The sequence below is a fragment of the Pipra filicauda genome, unplaced genomic scaffold (assembly GCF_003945595.2).
Source record: "Pipra filicauda isolate LSUMZ 115617 unplaced genomic scaffold, ASM394559v2 scaffold14_size4853619_pilon, whole genome shotgun sequence".
In the NCBI taxonomy this organism is placed as follows: domain Eukaryota; kingdom Metazoa; phylum Chordata; class Aves; order Passeriformes; family Pipridae; genus Pipra; species Pipra filicauda.
In genome coordinates this window covers 4,642,435-4,669,796 of record NW_024103985.1, presented here as the reverse complement: position 1 = coordinate 4,669,796, position 27,362 = coordinate 4,642,435, and the positions used below count along the sequence as shown (strand labels likewise).

General features: G+C 44.5%; 1 protein-coding gene across 14 annotated transcripts in view; it reads right to left on the bottom strand.

Annotated features, from left to right (window-relative positions):
- Positions 1-27,362, bottom strand: part of ARVCF (ARVCF delta catenin family member) — a 236,322-nt gene that overhangs the window by 46,072 nt on the left and 162,888 nt on the right. For all 14 annotated transcript variants that reach the window (XM_039378914.1, XM_039378916.1, XM_039378913.1 and 11 more), the window contains 3 exons: positions 21,864-22,363; positions 14,655-14,838; positions 884-1,001 (listed from right to left, as the gene is read on the bottom strand). In XM_039378914.1, the coding sequence (XP_039234848.1) occupies positions 884-1,001; positions 14,655-14,838; positions 21,864-22,363 (802 nt within the window). The remainder of the gene's footprint in view (positions 1-883; positions 1,002-14,654; positions 14,839-21,863; positions 22,364-27,362) is intronic.

Below are 27,362 nucleotides of genomic sequence, written 5' to 3'. Positions count from 1 at the left end.
CTCATTCTTCCAACATTTACAATCCCCAAGGGGCCCATTTTATTAAATTTTCTTTGGGTCAAAACCCAGGCCCTGGGGGGATTTCAATGAGAGCACACGTTGTCCTGTAGCAATAGCTAATCCACAGCACGTCGGGTTCTGACAAGAGCAAATCCCTGTAGGTTGCAAAGGAAACCACCAGGTGGTTACAAAATCCACTTCCAAAATTACCTGATTAAGTGACAGGGCTTTATAACTCTCCTGTACGGGCCATCACATGGTGGGACTCAAAAAGAGTAAAATAATGATGCTTTACAGGCCTTACAAAGCAACAGTATGCTTTTTTTTTAAACAGGTTAAACTTATGATATTCCTTATGCATATAAATGCACTTTTAAGTGCCACAGGATAATATGATGATAAAACAGGTTAATAAAATCTGCACCAAAAAACAGCCACAGTGAAAGTGCTGTAGGTCTGAAGGTATTTCTTAATGTCTGTGCACTACAGTCTTTACAGATGGTGCTGAATAAAGTCTTTAAAATGGGAACTGACTCCTTTGTTGCTTTGTGCAAATGGGACTCAATTCTGATTTGGAGACTGCCTTATAAATGCCAATTAAGTAATGCAGAACAACAGCAATAATGTCCCTGACAATAAAGGACTGTTCTCCCCATCTCTCAGCCTCCAGCCTTTGCTCCCCTCCTCAGCCATGGAAAGGAAACAGCAACATCCTGCTGGTACCCACCGTGGCACCATGGATACCAGAGAGGAGGATAATTGCTCTATTTTCTGAGGCCAGCATAATCTTCTTCTGATACTAGCAAAGAGAACTTGGATCCCAGTGCAACACTTCCACCTAAGTTACTGGAAATAGCCACTAAGTTTTAATATTCAAGTTCACCTTATTGTCTGTATCCTTCTTGCCAACCGCAGACTGCAAAGCGTGAAGGAGGGCGTCCACCAAGCCATCACACTCCCTCAGTCTTCTGCGTGCTTCTGCTCCATCTGAACTGACATTCCTGACAGGAGAGAGTTAAAAGACAATTTAGCCCTGTAACCTTCACCACAAAGTTGAAGGTGCATTGATTTATACTACAATTATTACGACCTCATCACCTTGGATGAACAATTAGGAGGCAAAGTAGACTGACAAACCTACTAGATCTCAGTAAAATATGGGCAGTGCACATCTGCAGCTCCCTGAACCTGAACACAAAGGGGAACACAGTCACAGAGGTGCCACAAACACAGTTCTCTGCTTTCCTGGTGAGTCCAGTGATACACCTTAAACTGGGTCAGAGTTTTCAGAGCCAATATGCAAACCAAGAATTTGATGTCAAAGTCAGTACTTCTAATCTCTTACTACCTTAGGAAAAACAAGCAAAGCCACAAGATTGCTCAGCAATATTCACAGCCACAGACACTGAAAAGGCTGTGTGCAGCAGGCTCAGCACAAGGCCTGGCTCAGTCACACTTAGCAAGCAAAAGATGACACTTTACGTGGCTCTGAATTTCTCAAAATATTGCACAAGAGAATGGCACAGGTAGAAGATGCAAGAGAGAGTGAAAGGCTACTGGAGTTATTAGAGTTGCACAAACTGTCAGAGGGGACCTGGGAACTTGGCCTTGCCTGTCCAGCAATCATGCAGCACTGCACACCAAAGCCCCAGGCTTGCACAAGCATCAACCTATCATTACCCAATAAATAAAATTCAAGTCCATTTCTTTTTTCTTCCTTTTTTTTTTTTTTGAGGGGAAAAATGAAGTGACAAAATTATCCTTAATAGTGCTTGGTGAACAAACCTATATGGAAGGTCTTCTCAAAGCTGAAATGCAGTAATTTCCATGATAGCACAGACAACCTCTCAGGGCCTCTGAATCCCACAAACCTGTGTAAGGTTTGTTCTCAAATGCTCAGGACACCATCATTACCTTCTGCTCTCAGGACTGAGCAGTCAATTTTTCTTTTTAAGTAACTAGAGGGACTGCCAATCTCCAGGTAATTACCAAACCCATCCCAGTCCCCTCCCATGTCCCTGCTCACCCAGGAGGCTGCTCTGGTAATTGGACAGTAGGAAACCCCCCGTTTTCTCAGACACCTCTCAGAATCCGAAGGCACTTAATTGTGAGCTGGTTGCTGTAACAGCACATTAACTTTCAATTAAGAACACCAATGAAATGCAGAGATAAATGACTCCTTTCCCCACATCCTAACACACAGCCTCACCTCCAGCAACGGCTGATAAAGGTGGGTGAAGTGGATATTAAAATGATTCCACAGGATACATGGGAGAGAATTGTACATGCTGTTTTCTCATCTCCAGTTGCACTAATCCCTTTGTACAAAAAACACAACTGTGAATTTTAATGTCAAGTCTTTATGAAACTGAAATTAGAATTCAAATTCTCTGTGATACCTTTCAGGAGTTATAACAATAAAAGATAGCAGCTCCAACTCCAAGCACATCTGTTAACATGGAACATTACTTACTAAGCTTCAGGGTGACAGAAGTGCACTATAACTGGTCTTATCTGGAGCTGTGTATCACGTTTTTTATTCCCTCATTAAGTCTTAAGAAAGAGAGTTAAAATTCATAAGCAACACCTGCAGACTTTAAAAAAAAAAAAATCAAATTTAGCCAAAAAAAGCCCAACCTTCACACCTTTCTTGCCCCACGGCCCATTCCCAAGAGATTTTTCTATGGTCCATTTGTGCCACTGCACATTTGTTTTACTACTTTAGTTATCAACAGCATCACAGTATTCTGTATCCTGTTTTCTTATTTCTTGATCTGTATTGGGATTAATATTAAGGTAGACATTGATAAGGTTATAATTGAAAAAGATATTATAAAAGTGCATCAGTAGGAGTGTGGCTTGCTGATACTACTGTCTCTTTAACTGCAGAAAAATTTACTGAAAATTAATGCCTCAAGAAAAACTTTCCACATATATCACACATAAATAAGCATGAAAACTCCGCAGGATCAAGTTAAGAGCTCATTAATGCTACGGCCAAGTTTTGCAGCCATCAAACTTTGCAGTTTTGATGTTGTAACTAACACTTCAGGAAACAAATCCTGATGAGCATGTCATGCAGAAACATCTGCTCTATGAACACCCAACTCTTGGGATTTTGTTAGTCCTCTCTCCTTGGGCAGTGAGGTTCCTGCAGCCCAGGGGACTCCTCTAGCATGGAAAACCAAAGCCCATTTCCTTGTTTGTGGCTGTGACCCAGACCCACGGCAGAGCTCAGCTCTCCTCCTCCTCCCAGCAGTCCAGGCTGAGCTCAGAGCACTGAGCCCAGAGAGATCAGCTCCTGCCTCCTGAATCTGCTCCTGCTCCAGCACTGCACAAGGCAGCAGAGACCTCCCAGGTCCTGGGGGAACACTTGTGTTTCAGATCCAGGCCCGAGGATGCCAAACAGCTCTAAGCACCGAGCAAAGCTGAGCACAGTGAAAATGAAGACAGCACACTTGGACTAAATTCTCATCTGGCAATCCCAAAAGTGCTCCCAGGAGTGATTTCCATAATCCAGAGTAACCTGCTCAAGTCCCTGCAACCCAGGAAAATGGCAGGCTGCATTTATGCCTCGGGGTGTTAAGATTCTGTACTATCCTTGAAAAACATCACCAGCAGCCATCAGTCAGATTCCCAGCTCCAGGTTCCCATCAGGAGGGGCTGCAGCACAGAGACAAAGGGATGACATGGGCAGAGGGCTCCTGCTGGCACTGCTCACCACCGGGGACAGGAACAGCCACCCTGACACTGCCCCACTGACCACAGCCACAACAATCACTTTGCATCTGCACTGGAATTGTTCCTGGTGCATCCTACAGATCTATTGTATGTGATGGTATGGAAGATGTAACTAAACCACCTTCCAAAGCAAACTTTGAGAGCAAGGTTTCTAAACATCCTTCTCCCCAGAGTGAGGGAAATCACCAGAGGCACCAGTGCCAGCCCACGTTCCCAGAGGATCTGCCACTGCTGGACACAGGGAACACTCCACAGAGGGAATGCACAGCCTCCCCCAGGCCAGACACCCCTGGGAACTCAGGCAACAGAGACACACAACACGTGGCATCCAGACTTGGATAAAGCACAGGGGTTTGCTTTTCACTGAACTGTCCTACACACTGGACAAGTATTGCTTTATCCCAGAAGAAAAGTCATTCTCCAGTGGCTGGAGTGTTTCACACAGGACACTGAACAGAAAAGGAGCCAAGCCCCCAGCTGAGGGGCTGTGCACCCCGTTACTCAGGAGCCAGGCTGCCATGCAACAACTGCAATGGCACAGAGACTTCAGAATTAAACATGTGAGCTCACTGAGTTACTTGCTGGGGCAATTCAGTATCAAAAACCTCTACAGATGTCAGTCAAAGATACTTTTAAAGTCTGAACGACTTGAAGAAGGAACTCTGCAGGGCCTTCAAAGCACTGATGATGGGCAAAATCCTGTCATAAATGAAAATAAAGTTGAGTGCCTGTCCAAATGGGTGGGAATGGTGAGGAGGAACTACCCAAACTATTTTTACACAGGCCAGTGACAAATGAGACCTGCCATTCACCCCGGTGTTCTGTACAGTCTGCTTCCCTTGCCTTGTCTCTTCACCCCCAGAACAGCCTCTGCTGCCTTCCCCGACTTCCCCTGCTTATCAATACTTTTCCAAGAGTTTATTAAATGAAAAAAGTATTTTAAAAACAATAGTGTCTTTCTTATGTCACACTGCAAAGGGCAGTAACAACCTTCACAGTGTGCTTACTGTAAATATATACAACACACTCTGAAGAACAATTCTAGGAGTAAACCACTGAATTACTGCCCATGTGACTCAAAGTACACAGGAAGGAAACCAAATATATGACTGATTTTATGTAAAACAGTAAAGCACAAATCTCATTCCAGAGATTTTAAACCCCCAGCCTTTAGCTGGAAAAAGCAACCTGGATTCTTCCTCAAATTCTCAGAGTCCAGTCAGTAGCCAGGACTAGTGAAAGAGGATTTGTGAGGATGTTAAAATATATGCTTTCCCTGGGAAAACAAAACAGAGAGGCACTAAGTAAATGTTAAAAAAAAGTAAGTAACTACCAGCATAGAAACACACCCGGCTAAGAATCCAGTCTGTTGTGTTATAGACTTCAGAAAAGGGGGGGCAATCTGGTGAGAAATTTGTTCCTGCCTTAGATAAGCTCATCATTATCATCAGAGAGTCATCTTAAGAATATGCAATTCTGAACGCCACACTTACCTCTGCAGAACAGAACATTTATCACCCCTAGGACAGGTGAGCTGTTGCTGCTGTCTGCAGCAACATACACATCCCAAAATTATCTTCAAGAGGAAGAGATTTAAAAGTAATGAGATAATGGTACTTAATTGGCACTGTTTCAATGCAGTCATGGGGCAATGCCCCCTGTGCTCCCCCTGACACCCCAAAGGCAGAGCAGACACACAGAGCTTTGGGGTTGGGGTTTTTTGATGATAAAGAGAAACTTGAAAATACAATGACCAGAGACACATTTTTCTCTGAACATTCAAACCAGTATTTCCAAGGCTATTGCTGTGTCTGCCCTTGGCTGCAGAGGTCCCTCAGCTGCTGTGCCACAGTGCTGCAGATGAAGCTGGGTGCTGGAGTGTTCCTGGCCACTCCAGGAATACCATCCCATCCCACCCCAGTGGGTGGGTGCTGAACTCCCACCCCAGTTCAGCAGGTGTAAAAAGCACTGTGTTTAAAGATCTAGCTGGGAACAAAGACAATGGGCTGGAGACTTTGGCTTTTATATACACAGGAAGCTTAACAGGAATTTTTTAAGACATCCTTCTAGTAACACTTCCACCTTTCCCTGGAAGAACTGTGGCTGAGAGCTGAAGCTGAGACAGAGATGAGCTCTTCCAACAGCCCCTCTGTGCACGAGGCAGGGTCTCAGACTGCCCAAATGAATCCTACTTCTTACTAAAGAACCTTCTAATAGCTATTTTTGTATTGCCAGCCTGGAAAGCAGCACTGGCTCTCCTCAGTCTGTCTCAGCACTGCTGCAGGAGATCTGGGCACTGTGATCTGTGAGCCAGAGAGCTCCCAATGATGAGGGGGTTCCTGAGGGGTTGCATGAGTGGCACACACAAGTGGGTGAGTTCTGGCAGTGCTGGGGTGGAGCTGACAGGCAGTACATGCCCCTCACCACCCCCTGACCAGCACCAGCCCCGAGGCTTCACTGTCCAGACACTGAGTTTTGTGTAATTCAGCTGATAAAAACCTACAAGCTTCTCATAAGTCAAACAAATATATTAGCTGTACTGTCCACCTATTCCGGCAGGCAGAACCCTTGCTATACAAACACCCTTCCACGCCCACACTCTGCTTCAACAATTAAGAAATTTTTCTTTGGATGCCAGCCAAAGGGCACTGATCAATAATAGTTGTAGTAAACGTACTCTATTTCTGAGTGCATTTCTAGGTCCAGTGTGTCTCAAAGGAGGAATATACAACATTTAAAAATCATTCCATCATTTCATGCAGAAATAGAATGAATTCCATACTTCAGTTCACCTGAAATACCAGAAAGTTTAATTGGTATTAAGTTCATTGTTCTGAAAACAAGAGAGAAAAAGAAAGAAGCTGCCTGTGACACAAAGATAGCCTGATCCAGGCAGCACTGGTCAGAGGGTTCTGTACAGCACAGTGGAGTTTGGCAGCTGAATCAGAAATGAAGCAGAGAACGTGGTACAGAAAGCAGAAAGAAGCCAAAGTCCAACTGAAATGAAGAGAAAGCTGGTGGAGCTCTGGTGATGGGGATGTTGGGCAGGGAGCAGCTGTTCAACTGAGAGAATGTGTCTCAGGCCTGGGCAGGAGATCCCACTGGAGACTGCAGCTGCACTCCAGCATTCACTGACCAGGCAGACCCAGTTTCTCTGCCTATAAACCCTTCCAGCTATTTGAACAAAAGGACTGGTTTTGTTTAGTTGATCAAATGCTCAGATGAGGACACACCAAAAGGCACCCTCGAGAAAGGGCTTCAAGAGCTCAGTCTGTGCTCCAGTGACACAGAGCAAGGGATCCACAAGGACACTGGGATGGTCTCATACCCATCCTCTCCTGTCTGCAGGAGCTCCCTGCAGTAAGCAGGGGCTCAAAGTACAGCTTATCAAAGGATGGACTTGCCATCTGCACCTCGTCATCTGTGGCTTTCCATACTCCTGACATGGTGTGATGCCTTTTCAGTAACATGTGACCGGTCGCCTCCTGCCTGACCCCCCGAGGAGCACAGTCTGTCCTCCTGGGATGCAAAACTATGCAGGAACACATCATACAAGAATTCCATGATGCCCAGCAGCTACTCAGCTCCCAAACTATTCCAGTCTCTGCTTCGAGGGAAGGCCAAGAGGCTCTCCTTGCTTTATCACAGTTTGCTGCCATGTGAAAAGAATCTCAGAAACCCAAAAATGAGGTGGTATTTATCTAATAAAGGATCACGTCCAACAAGCCTTCCAAAGCAGACTTATGCCCATTACAGGGACTGCAGAGCTTTGGTACAGTCTTGTTCTCCATCCCAGCACAGCAACAGCTGTTTCTGTAGATTCCCTTTCCTGACAGCCAAGGGAGGACAGACCTAGATTCATTCCTAAGTAATGACAGAAGGCAATAAGCAAGTGCACAACTTTAAATTTATACTTCAAGATATGATTGTAAAGCATTAAGGTTGCATGTAACTAGGTTATGTCTCTGCTGCTAAAACCTATGCATAATTTATTTATATTACAAGCTAAACACCAGGAACTGTCAGGAGGAACCCTAACAGCTCCTTACTAGCACGAATTAAACGCTCTGCTCATCATATAAGCCCCAGGACAGCCATATGCTGTGATCCTGCACAGTATCAGTAAGCTAATTAAGAAACTGCCTTCATTCACTCCTCTCTTTTGTGTGGGTTTTTAATTTGAGTTGATTTTTTCCAGTCTGGGTTGGGCAGATAAGTTCCTTTTTCATGCTGCTTGCTGCCTCCAACGTGAAGATTCACAGGCAAATTTCGGTTCTGTTTCCTTCTCTGAAAGTCCAGTTGCCAAATACCTGCTGCACACCAAAATACTGACAGCATCTTTGGCTCCAGTACCTGCAGCAGCAATCTCCCAAAGGCTGCACCCACTCTGCAAACAGCACGAGTGCAGCAGCCTCCAAGTACGGTGGGTGGGTGGGCAGAGATGGCAGCACCTGCCCTCTGCTCCTCTGGGTGGGAGGGAAGCACTAAGCTTTGGAAGGAGTCCTCTCCAGGCCTCCTTGGTTAAATAACTGCCCCACAAAAGCATAGGAAAGGACTACTTGACCTAGGATAGGGAAATTCACTGAGTGAGAAGGAAAACCTTCTGACTTTGTCGAAGAACCCTCTCTGGAGTCAAGGGAGAAGTGTAGCTGCCTTAAGGAGGGCTCTGTACTAATGCTAATTTGCTGCTGATAGAAAAAGAAAATAAAGGCTGGCACCTGAAAACCCACATTTCCCCATCTTCTTGTTCTGCCACGCTCCAATGAGCAGAGCTCCCCTGGCACCAAGGGCAGCTCGTCTGGCAGCACTGCAGCAGCATCACCTGAACTTCACCTCCTGCCCTCTGCTCTGCACCACACGGCTCTGCCAGGGCAAGGATTTGCACTCAAGTGCCTTCTCGCTTCAGTCAGCTGGAGGTGAAGGCTCCCTCCAGTACAGAGAGTGCACGCAGGACAAATATTATGTGACTGCCACCACACACTGTTATCATGCCTGCAGGATCTAAAGATGGATAGAGCTTGAAAGTAATGCACTTTGAAAGCTCCAATTCCCAGGCACTTCTCTTCAGAGAAAAGCCACACATTAATCATTAATAAGAAAGAAGGGCATAAGCACCTGGCTTTGACAGCCTTTCTTCCTTCCGTTCCTCAAATTCAGCAGAGATGGGAAGAAAGGACAGGCACACCAGGCTCACTGATATGGGAAGAAAGGACAGGCACACCAGGCTCACTGATACACTCAGTGCAGCTGTTTCCAGGCTGCAAAGACAGAGACCTTTTCTGCCCAAACAAGAGCACACGCTGCTTGACAAACCTCCTGTCCCTCCCTGTGCCTCACAGACACACACACTCCTGCCACAACAGCAGGTGCTGTGGGGGTGTGGGACACACACACTGTGGTCACAAATACATAAAGACAGGAGGACTCAAGGAACACTGCCATTGTTACCCATGACTGAAGCAAGTTACATCTGCAGGACAAGATGCACATGCAGGCAGCACAATGCTCTCTGCCCTCCTTAGAAAGAAAGGCTTAAGACATTCTCATTAAAAAATTCTATTTGACACATCCTAAGTATTAATGATTTACCATCAAGCTCTTGCAGTCATCCTTCCTCTGAAGTACCTAAGAGGAGCCTGCAGACACTTAAACATCATTTCTCAGCCTGGTGCAGTTCTGTTTCTGGCTCTGAATCCCCGGAGTCTTTATCTCACACTTACCAGACCTCTTAGGCTTTGATTCCATGGGAGCAAACTCTTAATTTATACCTACAGGAATTGCTTATTCCCAGTTAATGTCTCTAGGATCAACCCCTTCAAAATCCTTGAACTGCTGGTATTTACCAGCTTCAGGGGAAGGCACGGACAGAGGTGCCAGTCCCACATTAAAGACAGGGAAGGGAAGATCAGTGACTGAAGTCCAGATCCACTCAGAAGCCTGAGTCTCAAAACCAGGAGGAGAGATGGCCATTAAAAGTTAGACCACAAAAAGGTTTACACCATTAATCTTGCCTGTAATTATGTCAGTGCAGTCGCAGAACAGCAAATAAATCCACACTTCTCAGGTCTCGTGTTCCAGCTCCAGCCACCAGGATGTCCCTTCCCTTCTCAGGAGCTGATGTTGGACAAGCTGTTCTGTGCAATCCTGAGCTGAAGAATACCTGTTTTCTGGGCAAGTCAGGTGGGTGCAGTTTGTTTGTGTTCACACAGCAGGGCCAGGGCTCTGAACCCTGAGGCTGTTTGTGAATGTGGATTTCTGTGTACTTGGAGAACCGACAAGAAATGCTGCAGCTACAGATGGTACCCCTGGAAAAAAGGAGCACTTTGCATCTGTTTGCTATGCAAATTAATTCATTTAACATTTGTTGACAGCAGGTCAGTTTAGCACAGGAATCAGGCTAGAAAGTTGGCAATTTAGGAACTAAGTTTTACTCTGTCCTCTTCAAAAGTGAAAAAATCCAAGGGAGAATTAAAAGTAATTAGGCAGAAAACAGCAATTAAGCCTAGACTGAATTTAATTTTTAAACCATTAAAATCCTTGCAGCTTCCAGAGAACTAGGAATCATGGTGGGTATCTCCACAGAAAACAAAAAGGGTGATGTGACTTCAGCAGTGCTCTGACCCCCAGACCCAGCACTCCCCTTGGAAAGCAGGGAAACACCTGAGGAGAACCCTGGGGACTGGTGAAGGTCTCTGGCCCTGCCTGGGTGCAGCACATGAGCCACAGCTCCATCTCTCCCCCAAGAACTCAGCTCATACTCTTCTCCCAAAGCACCCCAATGGCCGGGTCAAAGCTGTAGAAAGGACCACAAACTGGTTTTGTTAAGATGCACCAAACCATTACATTATTTCAACTGCAGTACAATTTGAAGACAAATGCTTCTGGACTGCAAACCCCAGCAGGGACTCAGGAGTTTAAAGACCACGAAAAAAGGACAGTTAACTAGAACAGACATTCTACACATACCTAGAAGAATAAAATGCAATGTGAAGACATAAAACCTGTAAATGAAATGAAGAAACATCTGTGCATATTTAATGATCCTCCTAGCACCAAATGTCTTCCTTACTTCTTCCCCAGTCCTACTTTTTTATAACCAAAAATCCACTTTGCTTTGTTTTTAACTGTTCCTTTCCAGACTTCTACCATACATGTTTCTTTTACCAGCTTCAAGAGAATGTAAGAATACCTCTATTTTATAGAATTACACCCAAGGCAGAATCCCTCACAAGGCTCATGACCATTTTCAGTAGTAAAATGATTATGGATATTGCAGATCCATTCATCATATTGGGTCTGCCCCTAGAAACAAAGCACAGCAATGCAACAAAGCATCTTTTTCCTGATCTCAGGATGAGAATGGAGACAAAATTACCATCACCTGCACTGGTTTATGAAATCTTGGTAAAGACTACAGAAAAGGCATCCAAAAATTTCATTACCAGACCATCCTTTGGAAATTGGATGTGCTGCCAAGCTTGCAATGAGGAATACAGCACTCCCAAAACATTTATTTGAGCAGAGCTTTTAGCAAGTCAAGCAGAGAGTGAGATGGCAGAGAGAACCCACGAGTCACATTCCAGATGAAACCAGGACTCAAAAGACCCCTACAATGGACACTGTCATGCAAGAAGGCTTAACTTCAGAAGGAGCCCTTCAAGTAAACACTGTCTCCCAAGTCAATACAGACTTTAACCAGCTGCCTCTTCTCCCTCTGATTCTCACTGTGTCTATGTGGAGTTACCTGTGGCAGCTTGGAATGGACCTGCCAAGGATGCCAGGTAATCCCAGAGTTCAGTAAATGGCAAAAGAGAGAGCACATGAATGGCCTTCCTGATGATACAAACTGTGCAGCTCCTCTGATTTCCAAATGACCAGGGCCAGTGTCACTCAGCCATGCCCACACAAAGGCAGCTCAGACAGGCCCAGTCCTGAGGCCACACAAGGAAAATCAGCCTGGAGCATCCCCGAAGGACTGGTGTTCTTTCAGCCAGGGGTCAATCAGGCTGTACAAAGGCAGGAAGCTGCCCTGGCTTTGGCCAAGGGGCAGAGGGCACGGACCATGCCTCTCATCCTGTCAGGTTCATTCCCAGCTCTGGTGCAGTTCAGATCTCTGCTCAGGTACTGCCCCATCACTGACCCTGCTGCAGAAGCCTCCCTGCACCCCCCCATTCCTGCTGCAGCTCTGTCTGGGCTGTAATTCCAGCTGTTCATCCACCCCCAGGCACTTGGGCCAAGGGGACCACGAGGATACAATTCACCAGGACACAACCAGGACCTGAACCCCCAGAGTGAGGAGGGAGAGACACTTACAAACTACACAGAGCAAAAACAGTACTGCTGACAGGAGGGGACTGGAAAGGAAAGTGGGATGGATCAGGTTTTGAAGCAGAGGTAAAGGTAAATAATTGTAATGTGGGGTTTGGGTTTTTTTTAATTACTTGTTTTTAATCACTTTGAAATAAGTGTTTCCATGGCTCCACATTATCAAAGGAGAGACCTAGATTAAGAACAAAGTAAAGATGAGTAAGCAGTGTTTAAAAAAAAAAAGGGAAGCAATAATTAACTGGCAGTTCACGCTGTGAATCACTGAGTTTGAAACAAACTCGCCCACATCTGTTGATAAACTTCATTAACTGAAAAAATGATCCTGAAAGGAACACCATCCTGCATGCATAATGTCTGTCTGCTGCTTAGATACCCGAACTGCAAGGGCTCCCAAAACCTCGGGAGCTCAGAGAGTCTCTGTTGTTTGGGAAGACAACACAGCCCACACCTGAGGCTCGCTTCCAAGGGGATCAGGGAGGCTGGCACACTACCAGGAGGACTAACCTCCCAATTAAATATCAAACTGGGGAACAGGCTGCAGTCTGCAATAAAGCTCCATTCATGGAAAACTGGATTTCTAAGAGCAGCTACTGTGTCAGTGAGAGAAGTGTAGGCAAAGGGGTTTTCAACACTGACGTCTGTCACACAGATGGCTGCAACAATTTATTCTCTGCTGGTGTTAACCAGCACATCTTGCTGCTGCTTTTAAGGATAAGCTGCAGAGGATTTCAACAAACAATGCAAAATTATTTCCAACAGTTTTAATGTTAATTACTTTTGCTATGTCCATTTATATGCCCAGATCTGGAAGTGCCCTACAAAAGGTATGTGATATCCAGGAAGTGGAATCAGCTGGAAGACAGCTCCTATCCACCTGCTCCTGCATCTGTCCTGTCCTGGACTCATCTCACTGCAACTCCCCTGCACCAACAGCACTCATAATTCACTGGCTGCTGTCCTGATGTGTTTTAAGTGCATCAGGACCACTTTTAAACATCAGAAGTTCAAATTCTCTAACATATCTCATTCCTACTATGCTCCACACCCCTCTTCATTAACTTTAGAAACACACTGTCCAAAGGGGCACAAGCTTTTGTGTTTCCTGTAAAACCAGTGCCTTACTGTTAAATAATAAAAAAACCCCCCACAACCAACTAACAAACCCAAAGATATCCTGGAATGCAGAAGTTCAGGTGGATCCACGTGCTAATAAAATTTTATGATGTGGATTAGGCTAGTCTACTAATGATGAATTTATTGTCTACACTTACTGGAGAATCTCACATTCATTGAGATAATCCTTTTATTCCCCCACCATGACTAATTTCCTCTTGCAGAACACCGTTAGAAAATGAGACACTGGTAAGTAAAACCCTCCCATGTCTGGAGCCTGCTTAACAGACCTCAGCTTCCACTGGGACTGCAAATAATTTCAGTAATGGGCCCTTTCAGAACACTTTTCATTACTTTCTGCTTTTGTGAAGTTACTCAGGGGAATAGTTATTGCAATTTAGAGACCACAAGCCTAAGAAACAGAAATGAACCAACTTCTGAAGCTGCATTAATCAGCAGAACTCTGACAGAAGTGCACTTGAGAGCAACAGCAGGTATGATGCCAAACCTTTATTAGTTTTGTTCAAACTAATTGACTTCATCACAAAGCTGAAGAATCTAAACTGGGCATCGCTGCTCCATCTCCAAAGCGAAATGAGAGACAACACTGCTCAGGGAACACTGGTTCTTCCAAGGGTTTCAGACTCCTCCTGACCCCAGCTTCCAGCAGGTACTGTCCTGCTCTCCAGATGCTTTCAGAAATGCAAATACAGTATCTAACAAGAAAAGGTTCCTTTGCAAGGAAAAGTAGAAGGAATATCCAGGTTCCTAAATGGTCAGTAGTTCTAATTTCCCATGGGTCCTAAGTCACCTTTGATTAAAGTAGGAGCGTGTCCTCAAAAGGTTAAAACTGGATCCGTATTTCAAGGTCTGTGTAATTCCAGGAAACTACTTCCCTTACAACTGCAAAAAATGCCTTTTCATAGGAAAGGACCTAAAACCCAAGGAGGGAGTTATCTGAAAACACAGTTTTCAAATAAATAAAACCAGCACCATCAAGGGAAGCAGGAAAGGTACTAAAAGTTCATAGAAAGCCACTGACCCCACTGCAGTGAGTGTCATTGGGATTCTCAGCACCTGCAGCACAGTTCACATTGCAAAGTGCCTTTTGTGTCCTTAGCTTGGTGGTTTAACCTCACCTGGTCACCTCCACTGTGTTATAGTGCCCTCCATGAACCCTCTGCCCCTGACCTGGACACACGACCAGCTCCTCACACTGACCCCACTGCACAGACCCCCCCTGGCGAGTCCTACAAGAGAGTCTGTGGCAGGCAAAGCCCCCCAGGCACTGCTGCTGCGGCCACTGGGATGGGGACATCCCTGCAAAAACAAGGACGTGGGAGCCTTCCCTTCTGATCTGACTCCTGTCAATGAAATGCAGCCCCAGAGCCAGTGCCAGGTGCCCAGTGCCCGGTGCCCAGAGCCAGGTGCCCAGAGCCAGGTGCCCAGGTGCCCAGTGCCCAGTGCCTCACCGTAAGCAGCCCGAGGTGTTCTTGAACACAGTTGTCCACTCGGCGTCGCGCGGCTTCGAGTCCTCGTTGGGCTCGCTCTCCCAGCCCGAGTGGGGGATGATCACCTCGTTGGTCAGCGTCTGCAGCCCGTGGTTGATGATGACCATCTTCAGGGGCTCGTAGGAGGACAAGTTCCACAGGGTGCCTGCAGGAGAAACAGTGATTATTAAATAACGAGAGAACAACAACTACTCAAAATCTCTGGATTAAACAGGATCGCTGGATTCACAGGGAATCGCTCCAAGGTTAAAGCACAAAACTAAACAAAAAGGCAAAACAACTTGGTGAGGAGCCAGACCAGCACTAGCTTAGGGAAAATGCCACAGCTGCTGAAATAGAACCTTTCAAAAGCATGGATACATTTTTATCAAGACACGAATACTGTTGAACTCATCAAGCCCTACAAACAGAGTACATAAAAGCGATGTGCTACTGGAGATTAATAGGATTTTTCTGCTATATACAAATGTTGTTACACTTTAAAGACTAGCTATGCCTCAAGTAGAAATTCATCCAGTGCAGCAGACAAATATATTGAGCAAGTCCTGGGAGGGATGAATTTCTGGAGGATCATTGATCTTATGCTTATCTTCTGCACTAGATAATATTTCATTCAAGTCTCCTCTCTGTTATTTACTTTCACATTTTCCTGTCACAGGCAAATATCTGTGTTCAAACCTCCTGGTGCCACAAGCATATGATTCCTTGAAGAAGCTGAAAACCAAAACTCCTCTGTCTTTTCATTTTTACCTCAATTATGAGGCAAAGCAGACAGAAGTCAAACATCAAAAACAGCATAATGGAACAACAGCTTTACAACTACAAAATACCCTGTGTTAGGTAAGTGATACAACTTCCCAGCAGACCTGTACCAGTGTCCTGACAGTTATTCCTCATTAGAGTGGGACTAAACCAGAACATTCATTTCAGAGACAATTTCTGCACAGCCCCAGCCTGGCACCATCTGAGAACTGTCAGTAACAACACTTGCAGGCAGCCAGACACACACTTCTGCTCTCCAGGGAGAAGTGTGAGGACTAGCACAATTTCAGAGACACAAATGGAAAAGCTGGATTCCACAGAACATGCAGGGAATCCTTCCTCAGCAGATACAATATTAACCTGAGGCTCCCTGTGTCACTACAGCCACGAATCTGTGCATATTCCAGAGCAAACTGAGCCCTGCACCTCCTCTCACACCTTCCCAGCACAGCACCGGAACAACAAAGGTGTGACCTTTGGGTTCAACCTCCTGAAGCTTTAAAACCCACCATTTTTGAGTCAAATCTGTGGTGTCTCCCATCCAAAGTGAGTTACAAAACCCAGGCACCTGTTTAGACTTGGGATTCCATAGTAACTAATAAAGAAGCTTGGAGGCAGACAACAGAACGAACACCAGAATGTTTCCTTCAGTCTTCTTCTAAACCCATACAAAAATAATGCCTTTTTGGCCTACTGCCCTTGCCATTCATAGACAACACACTGCATGAGACTTTCATAACCTACTTTTTTAGCTTTAAAACAAGACTGTGTAGGTAAAATATGAATTAATTTTCTCTTTATACCTGTTACAGTAAATCACCCTTTTGTTGCTGCAAAACACCAGTTGTTAGAGAATAAGAAAAAAACCAAAACCAAGCAGAAAAGGCTAATTGGCTCCATTCTGTTACTGAAGAAAGCCTTTACTTCTCATAATAAACTGTCTAAAAAACATAAAACACATAAAAAATAAATGCAAGTCAATATTTATAATAAGACTATAAAAACTGACGTGTAAGCTACCCCATTAATTTTAAATACTTCACTAGACAATCTTTAGTTATTAAATACCAATTCCTTAAGCATATCAGACTTACTGATATAAAAATGATAACTACAATTAAATCCCTAAATGCATGGCTGGCTCAGGACTTCAAAATTCAAATGCAAAATCTGAACAGCCAGCACTGAACAAGATGGATAAACCCCAGGAAATTATATAGGATAATCATCTCTGGAGCCAACCTAGATTTAAATAGAGAACAGGGGGTGCAGAATTCCCTGGTTGTGGAGGGTTATGCCAGGGTTCCTTCACAGGACCATAAATGGAGCATTTGGTATTTGCAGTGGTTAAAAATTCAGGTTCAAGACTGACTTCAGGGGGAGAATATTCCACAGGAAAGGATACAGAAAATAAACACACTGACAATACATTTTTTTAATTCAAAATTATAAAATCAATAATCAAAAGCATCCTTTCAGCTCTAGAGAAGACAAATTCTATGGAAGACACTGATAGTGACAGCCAGGGAACAAATTCAGATCAGACTGTAGCATTCTGCAGCATAAGAAAAAATCCAAGTGAGAAAGAAAAATCCCTGTAAGTTTGACATTCATCTTTAAAAATCATTCCCTGCCTCTATTAGCATAACACACTAATGATCTAACAAGCTGGAAATGCTGTTTTTAAAACTCTAAGTTTAATCAATTCAAATGAATAGCACTCCAGAGAAATCATGTCACTAACACGGCAGCACAAGGGAAATGAAGTTATCTCAATTTTCTGGGCTCTTTCACTAAAAGCCTTGGCCTTTTGGACCACACACTGCAGGAGTTTCAGGACTAGACAAGGGTGAACTATTGCTTTTCAGATGATGACCACAGTCGTGATCAATATTTTATTTGTAAATACTATTTGTAATATGCTCACCTATTTCCAACTACAACCATCATCCCTGATTTTTCAACATATTAACCAGGGACAACAGCTACAAGTTTTTATTTCAAAAGCACTGATTATTGTAAAAATTTATAACAAAATACTCTAAACATAACTTATGTAATATTAAAAGTGATTAGGGCTACAGCCTTAATTTCCTAAAACTCTGCCTCCTTGGAGTTGGGGACAGATTTCTGAAGAAACTGTGCAGAATATACACATGCTACTCTGAAACCCAGGGGGAACCCTTATTTGGAAAAATCCAATGTCACCCAGAAACCAGAAGCCATTTCATTCCTTTCCTGTGGTCCATACTGGATAGTTTATCATGTAGGAAAATAAAGCACTCTGCAATATATTCCCTGGGCACCTGTTGCACGTTGGTCCTGAAGGCATTTGTTTGACAGACCTGTTGGGATGGAAGTCCCAAAGGCTGGAGCTGTGCACCCTCGGGGGGGCTCAGGTTGGGAATCTCAACATGGACACCAGGAAAAGGGACCTTCCTCTGACAGGCTTTCTAATGGAAAAGGAAGGAGCAACTGGACTGTGCCCAGCACGGTGACCACAGCAGGGACTCCAAGAGAAGCCCCCGGGGAGCAGCCAACAAACAGGATCCCAACACCCCGTGCCCGGGGGTGGGAATTCTGAGCCCGCTCATCCATCTGCCAGTCACCACTCAAGCATCACAGCAAAATATTTCATCTGCACAGTATTTTGAAGGTCAATCATTTTTCAATTACAGACAATTTGGCAGCGGGAAAATCACGTCCTGCACCACTTAAAATCAGTGCAATGTCATTAAACAACAAAATTACTCCAATGTTCTCACGAAGAACAAAATTATTCATTAAAGCGACCAACTTCTGATTGCTTTTCAAAGAATGTAATAGAATTTTGGTCTTGCATATCTGATGGGAACATTTCCTCCACAAAAACCTTATCACTCAAGATAAAACTTTTGTAGCTTTCCCAATCAGAACAGATTTCATTCCTTATCAGCCTAATCCTCATTTCTCTGTTTCTCAAGAAAATGATCCACTGAGAGTTCAGCAGTACAGCTGCAAGCCTAGAAAGAGATGCAAGTAAGAAATTCATGGAATATTTCTCAACACAACTCCACTCATGATTTATTTATGGACACCCTAACAGTTAAATCAAGCTTTTCTCAATGCAATAACATTTTGTAACTCCATGCTTTAAAAAGAAAGAAAAGTGAGATCTGTGGTATTTTCTGAATGTATCTTGAGTCTTGAAGGTGTTTTTTACACACTCCATCTATGTCCCATAGATGAGGGACATCATGTTTTAGTGTTGCTTGCAGGTATATTGAGAACATCTGGTAAAACAAAGCTGGCACTAACCAGAGAAGTTTTTCAGATTCTTCTAAAACCAGTGCTACTTGAGAGAAAGAAGCTACAGACTGGCTTAGTCTGGCAGTAGTGGTGTGTAGTACACAGTCTGCTTCCAAAATTCCATGCCAATACTATTGTCTAATTTGAGTTCTCCAAAAACAGATATCCTGGGGATTGGTCAAATGAACACACTCCTGACCCAACAAACCTCACCTGTTCAGCACTGACACGACACATCTGATTCCTCCCTCATGCTCCCCTGATCTGCATCCACCCCTGAGCTGTTTGTAACGTACTGGGGTGGCTTTTCCCCCCTCCATGAATCCAGTGCCAGACCCAGCTGGAGGCAGATCCATCCTGCTCTGGGCAGCTGTGGTGCTGCAGCAGAGCCCAAGCAAGGAGAGGCCACAGAGCTGGACTAAAGCCAAGGACTGACTCCAATTAGATGGGAATGGTGCTGTCTCTTGCCAGAAAACAGCCACTCCAAACAGTGTGTCCCACGTGCTGCCATGGACCTCCTGTCCTGCAGGCAGGCAGTGTGCCACACCCAGAGAACCAAAACTGCAAGCCTGGAAGTGCTCCTGAATTCAGACAACTGAATTATTTCAACTTCTTTAAGTTACTTAAGTCTCTTTGGAAAGCAGGATTATTTTATCATTTATCCACATCTGGGATGAGCTGATGATTACTGTTCAGCTGTTGAAAAGCAGCCAGTATTGAGTTAAAGAAATATTAAACCACAGAAAAGTCAGTGTGTCACACTGAACTTCAATCTGTTAAAAGCAATAAACAAGCAAACCCTGGATGCTGTTGTGTTCCCTTCTCTTTTCATTGCATTGCTGGTGGAGTCTCCAGAGATTTCACTCCAGACAGAATGAAAAACTTTGGTGGCAAAGGCAGGCTTGGGTTTATCACTAGGGAAAAGCACCCAAGATAGGAAGCTGAGATTGCTTCCAGGAGAACAGCAGAACTGATCTCAGAATTCCTGAGGCTGCACAACACAGGCCTTTTGTAGCAGCCCTGCCTGAACGCTCCCTCTGCACTTCAAGCTGGCTCTTGTTTCTCCCTGCTGACTTCTGGAGCTCATTTTACGAGTGGACAATTGCACATTATCAGCCAGAGCTTTGGACACGACTGCCAGAGCAGCAGCAGCAGCCACAGAGGCATTGCTGGAATACTCCTCTCCTGTGCTGCTGCTTGAATGGCTCACACCAGATCTGCTGAGACAGTTTTAGAGGTGCAATGAAATTATTCCTGGTTAGGTGCAGATTAAATGCACATCATCTGGTACTGGACATCTGTTTAGGTTAATGCCCTTAGTATTCCTGGTGTTTTCCAGTAAGAGGAAATAAAGAGCTCTAAATAACAAAAAGCAAAGTGGAATAAAACTACTGCATTTAATTAGCAAGAACTACTGCCAAATAAAATGCATTTGAACTGTAAAGCTAGTTAATCAACTGGAAATCAAAGCAATCGTCATTTATAGTGAAAAGGAAAAACATCCAGTTTGTTTTTGTCATCTCAGAAGTGACTGATTACCACTTAGCATTATAATGATATTCCTTCAGAGTAAATTATAGACTGGTTTCACCTTTCTTGAATATAAGGAAATAAATTTATTGCTTCTCAGCGCTCCAGAAATGAGTTTTGATTAAACTAGAACAGCAGATAAACAGATATTCTTTATTTAAAAAAATAAATAAATTTCAGTCTGCCATCCTACTAAATGAGCACAACAAATGGAATATAAATACTACCTGCAGAGTTTCCATGTTACGAGGCAGAGCACAGCCAGCTCTCAAAGCACAGCCAGCATGTGCTACTTGGAGGTTCTCTGACAAGAGACACCTCTCCTTTGCCAGCTCACTGGAAAAATATCCCTGCTAGTTTCAACACTGTATATTTAGACCTAGTTTGCTAAATATCCTGTAATGGTTGGGGAAGAACAGATGGAACACCCAAGGCCATCGCTCATCTCAGAGAATTATAACTACCAGTAAAAACTTGGAGAGCTACTATAATTTTTTGCAGAGATTACAGAATTATGATGTTTACCTCTAATGGCTTAATCCATGTTTGTAATAAGGTCTGCCTGCAGAATCCAACACTGATAAGGCAGTAAACAGTTTCAGCCCTGGACCAATTTTCACCCTCACAAGCTTTCTGAGAAATTCTATTCTGGCACTGAAATGCACTGGAACTGCTCTGGTCTCCATCCAAACATCCCCTGCGGCTGCTGAGAAGAGAAAGGGAAATCCATTCCACTCCTCATGATTTATGGGAGACTGAAGAACAATATCTTTCTCCTTACTTTATGAGCTGACATACTTTTCCACCCTTTTCCACTTAATGGCTGAACTTTGAAACTTGGCATATACTTTATTACTCTTTTTGGATAATGTCCAAGACTAAGTTCAAACAAAAACAGGTTAAATAATGGAGTTATAAATGTTTGAAAACTCCCTGCAAAGTGTGCATGAATTCAGTAACCTAAAATGTAATTCTCCATTTTCCCATCATTGCAACAAACCAACCCATGTCCAGAGCATCTCAAAAGCAGGCCCTACACTCCCCAAAACCTGAGTTTTTCAGCCCAGAACTGCTGCAACTTTATATACAGCCTGAGAGTCCCCAGCAGCAGGCTGGAAGTGTTCCTGAGGAGACTGACTGTTCCATAAATATGAAGGAGCAGGGACATGGCAGCAGGATTGTTTTGTAAGAGATTAACAAGGAAAGATTTAGATTAGCATATCTTACCTCATGATTACACCACGCTGAGGGCAAGTGCACTACAAATTACCTGCCAATGAAGTCGCTATAACTCATTTAGGCTCCAGTAACTCAACCACATGCAGTTGCATGCTACATCCAAGAAAGCATCATCCATCTCTCAGCAGCCAGGAAAGCCAAGTGCCCCACATGCACAGACAATCTCAATCCTCTCCTGACAGCCCCGTGTGCCTTCGGCGCTCCCGCACCGCGGACGTGGTGCAGCTGAGGAAACAGCTGCAGCCAGGGAGCTAAATTCCCCCTCAGCGCTCTCATCTCCAGAAATTCTGGCTCCTGAGCTGAAAGGACTGTTCTAAAGACTAATTCATTAAAGACAACACAGACACCGACCTGTAATTAGCTCTCTGACTTCCATGTCGTTTGTTTTTCGCAGCAGTCTGATCAACGCGGGGATCCCATCACAGTTCTTTATGGCCACTTTGTTCTCGTTGTCCTTCCCGTAGGAGATGTTCCGGAGAGCCCCGCAGGCCTTGCGATGGACCTCAGGCTTGGGATGGTCCAGCAGGCCCACCAGGATGGGAATCCCCTTGAGGTGCCTCACGTCCTTTTTGATCTTGTCGTTCTCGTAGCACAGGTGCTGCAGGTAGGCCGCGGCGTTGGACTTGACGGGGTCGATGGGGTGGCTGAGCATGGCGATGACCTCGGGCAGGTCGGGGTCCCTCCAGCGGGGGTCCTTGCGGATGCTGTCGATGGAGGGGGAGCGCTTGCCCAGGCGGTCGATGCTGGCCATGCTGCCCCGCTCGGGCTGGGCCAGCGGCGCCGCGTAGCCGCCGTGCAGGTACGGGATCCTCTCCTCCACCATCTCCGGCTCCATGGGGTCCTCGTAGCCCCTGCGAGGAACAACGGCCCCCAGATAAAGGAAGGGGGAAAAGAAAGGAAAAAGGCACATTTCAGCAGCTGTAACTCTGAGGCAGTACAGTGATTTCAGCCGTGAGCAAACCTTTTAGTATCACAAGCATCATTAGGGGCAGCGTGTTTACAATTTCCAATAATTTATTTGTAGTAACTTGAAAATTAACCATAGTGGAGTTCTCGGCAGCGATGGGACTCCAGCACAGTGTTTGTTTGGCTGGCAATGAAATGATGACAGGAACTGCAAGCCATCAAACAGATTGCTTCCATTTTGGTCACTTAGCAAAACAATTACAGCAGAGCTGGATTACATTCAGTAGGAAACACTGATCTTCATTAATGCTGCTACTTCTGCAACGAACCAAACTCTAATTAAAGGCATTCAAGGCCTGGGCAGAGACCACAGACACTTTTCAGCACATCTGAGAAGTTCCAGTACACTTCAATGTTGATGCTCACAACAGTGTACTCCAACACTCTTCTCAGTCAATGTTACCATAAACCAACTTCTCAGGTGTAACTTTTTGTCAAAACATCAGCACCCTTTTACCTTACTGTTTTTTCCTGGACAGGTTCATTACTGTCTCAGTATTGCCATTCTCACAGTCAAGCAAGTGGTTTTAACTGCTACAAAATGATTCTTAAAATCTTTCATCTGAGGCACTGAGTGATGTTATTGAACCATTTCTGATGTCATGCTCAAGTACAGACTCCCAGAACTCAGAAAGAAAACGGAGTGTGCTGTTATCCCAAAGGGACTGCTAATTAAACCAGGCTCTGGGGAGAGGAGCACTGGAGGTGGAGACTGAACTTAGCCTTGTACAATTAACGCTTTTAATGTTAAAAGTGCCTCTCCTGACTTTAAGTTGCTTTAATTGCTGTTCTAGACCATAAACTGAATGAAAGGATAAAAATGGGCAAGTATCCAAACCCCAGAATGAATCTGAAGAAATCCTTTTATCGATGCAGTATTTGTGTATGTATAATTCAGTAGATGCTCTGCACAGTAATTTACACTGCCTGGACAGTCCTATCTTCTGTTAGAGTACAAAGCTGTTTCCATCGTTCCAAGAAGAAAGCAACAACATAGAAAAGATTTACTTTTATGCATGTACACAGGGCAGAAGGATTAACAAAACTTTTTAGCTACTCCTCAAGCAAAATTCTATTTTCACAAATGGAAATTTGTGATAACCAGCATTAAAACTGCAACAAAATCTCATTTCTCAAACTCATCCTCATGTTAAGAGTTCTTATTGATTGCACAAAAGAAAAGGAGCAGAAGATTAATTTTAATAATTGCCCTCTGCACAGCTGTTGCTTACTGGACTTGGTAACCTGCAATTCAGCATGTCTCAGTCCTGTGAGCTGCCACAAGATAACTGTGCACCACCTCAATTACACCTGCACAATTAAGTCTCTCTCTTCCCCTCATCCGTGCAAATACACAAAGATAATTACTGTCTCGGGATGCAGTTTGTTTGCTTTATTTCCATAAAGCCCTCCAAATAGAACCACACAGATGGGCCCATCTTCCTCACTCTGTATCCTCTTCCCTGTGCCACACAAAGCTCCTTGGTTTCATTACATTTGCCAAAATAAAACTTCAGTTAGGACTTTAAATTGCAATGCTGTCATGACAGAAGAGAGAGCACCACATAACTGGTGGTTACAATTTCCAACTGTTCATACAGTCCATCTCTACATGAACCATTCACCTATAACTGTTCCTGCCAACCCCAACCTGCTCCTGCTGGACCACCTCCTCAAAGAAAAAAGAGACTGCACATCTAACACCCCCATCTCAGCACACAAAGACAGCTACTTTGAAACAAGACAGCGGCTCTCAAGTACCTGTAGAGAAAGGATGAATTCAAAAAACACAATTGCTGAAGGAAGCCCACACAGGTCAGGTCCAACACACCTGTGAGGATGAAACAGTGTCAAGAGCCACTGGTTAATGCACCGGTAACAAAACTCCACGACTGTACAAGGCAGCAAAGAAAACACCTGAACACTTGACCCTTGAAGACCCCAATCATTATCTAGAAACTCTGAGATCCTGGTATGACTTAAGAGCTCCACAAGAAAGCCCAGTGAGGGCAATTATCACATCAATTCAGAGTCACATGACTGAACACAGATCAAGGCTGAAGGTGGTTAAAAAAAACAGGGGAAAAAACCCAACCAAACAAAACCAACCACAAACCAACCATACTGCAATTAAAGAAAAAGAATGCTGAAATATTCAGAGCTTCCCTTGTATAATATCAGCTTTGCCACTGTTTAATAGCATTGAAGGGAAGGAGTTTACCAAAACAGATCGTCTGAAAGGAGCAAAACAACTGCTGAGGCAGCACAGGGCAGAAGTGCCACAGACCCCGAGTGTCTGAGCAGCCTGGGCCACGTCCCACGTCCTCTCCTGGACCAGGGGCTCCAAGGACAGGGAAGGGTGGACCGGCCAACAGAGAAGTCAAAAGCACATGTCTATCAGGGAGTTAAACACACCCTGATCACCAACACATTTACACACAAGGAGAGTAAAGAAATCATCTTTTTGAGTCAGACTGGTGCAGGCCAAACACCATTTTTCACTTTCAGCAGCAGCTGTGCCGGGAAGGAAAAGCCACGACACAGAACAGGAGCAACAAGAGCTGCAGCAGATCCAGTCGCTGGTTCTCAGGAGGCCAAGAGCTCTTTACTCCCGGGACTGAGGAGTCTGGTACTCTGCCAGACTGGCTGACTGCAGGCAGCTTGCCTTCCATCTGTCTGAGCCAGGCAGCTGAGTTTTCAGGATGGCATGGGTCTCACTTACCACCTGTCTCAGGGCACTGATCAAAACATATTCCAGCACAGATAAAATGGGGAAAGAGCTTGTGCATTTATCATCTTCCTCCTGGCTTCAACACAGGCACATCTGAGTAAACAGGTGAGGGATTTAAACATTTAATCCTCAACAACTTATACAAGTGTTACATTCCCCACAGTTTGCAGCTGGCGTCTGCTTTGGATAAAAGACCAGAAAGGCTTTACAGTTCAGCTGGGAACTTTGTGCCAAACACTGAAGAGGAAACGTGAAGACACTGCAAGACTGAGGTTCTGCTTTTGCCAGGCTCTGTCCCCTGAGAGGAGACACAAGAGGATCCAAAACGGGAGTGAATCCTCTGCTGAGACAAGTCTGAATTATGGGCCACATGGTTAAAACACCAAAATCCACTGGACTGGAACCACCTAAAAACTGCCAAGGGCTGAGCTCAGGTTCCTTCAGGTTCCCTCCTGCCACACTAGCCTTCTGCCACCAGAGAGGAACAGACTGAGAGCAAATTCAGCTAAGGCAGAGGCTCAGAAAAAAACCCAGGTATTTTTCAAATGTCCATGGTGTTTGCTTTGCCCTGTTCTGCCCAGGCATGTCCACAGCTCCTGGCCCACACTGGCCCATCCCACTGCTGCCCACACACACCTGGAATGAGCAGGCTTAGGACAGGAGTGCTGACTGACAGTTTACCTACAAATATAGGCCTTTATATCTGGGATTCAAAAAAGACACCAGAAGAAGGAGGAGACTGACATGCACTTAACACCCATATTCTCACACTGTCTATATACAACACCAGCAGGAAAGACCTACTGTTGCAGTTATTTAATCTAAAATCTGGCTCATTTCATGGTAATAATAATTTGGACCATGAAATGACCACCAAACGTAGTTTCAGTCTCTTAGATCAGGCTTCTGACACGGAAAATTTAACAGCAGAAAACTGTTTTGTTGTTGATTTAGTCAACATAAAAAATTTATATCCTGTCTAGTGTGGAACAGTAACACTGGCAATAGCTGCTCCAGAGCCTGCAAGTGCAAACTGCAGTGATCCACTACGGAAAGGAATTACCACAGAGGCAAGGAAAAGCTGAACAGAAGATAATTTAAATAAACAAGATGATTTATGACTTAGCATTTTTTCCCAGCTCATCTGTGTTAACTTCAATTTAATAATCAAGAAATATTCAAATAATAGTAGGGATGCCTTTTGCAAATAAAAGATATCCTGTTTCTCTTTCGAAAAGGACTGTATGGAACAAATCTAGCAACACTGTAAGACTGCTATAGTAAAACACCTCCTAATATAATAAATGTAACCCATCAAATGAAGAAAAAAAGGTAATAAACCCAATTAAAGATGTGTAATTACCCTCATAAGTAAATTTGAGTAGTATTAAATCAGTATTATACACCCCAAATGCCTTTCACTCCCTCAATTTATTATGCAGCCTGACTTACACCAAACCAGAGCACAGGCTGAGGGAAAGAACATTAAGTACCAGGTACTCTTGCAGAAAGTAATATATCTCACATCAGAGACTCAGTATAAAAGAAAACAAGAAAGAAACCCAGGCACAAGCACAGAAGAGCTAACAGAAGGAATATCTGCCTCTGTGCATTTCTCTGGATTTGTAGATGTTTGTGAGGAGGCACATTTTTCCCCAATTGAAAACTAAACATAGGCAGCTTATGAGGCTGGTGATGACAGAGGGGAAGTGCAATAGGTGTTTATTTCTCTCTGTGATCCAATGGAGCAGCCAAGGCATGGGAAGAACAATCTGTACTTGCAATCCCCCTGAGCAGGATCCCCCCAGACACAGCCGGGCTGCTCCCTCCTCTCACAGGGAGTCCCACTCACTGCCACCGGCTCCGAGGAGAAACCCGCACTCAGCCCCCTCACCCAGAACAGCTTCAGCCTGGGAACGCACAGGAAAGGTTCTTCTTCTGCCTTTAAACCATTAACAAGTGGGGCAGCAGCTACTGGGAAGGAACTGAGAGAGAACTCAGCGCGTCGGTCGGCGCGAGAATTCCGCCTGTGCCACGATGAGGTGGCCAAGCTGAGGGCTGGTGCAATGCAGAACATCTGCCAGGGCTGTTCTTAAACCTGCTCCACCCATACAAACTTCGGAAATCAGAAATGCCACCGACTGATCACATTC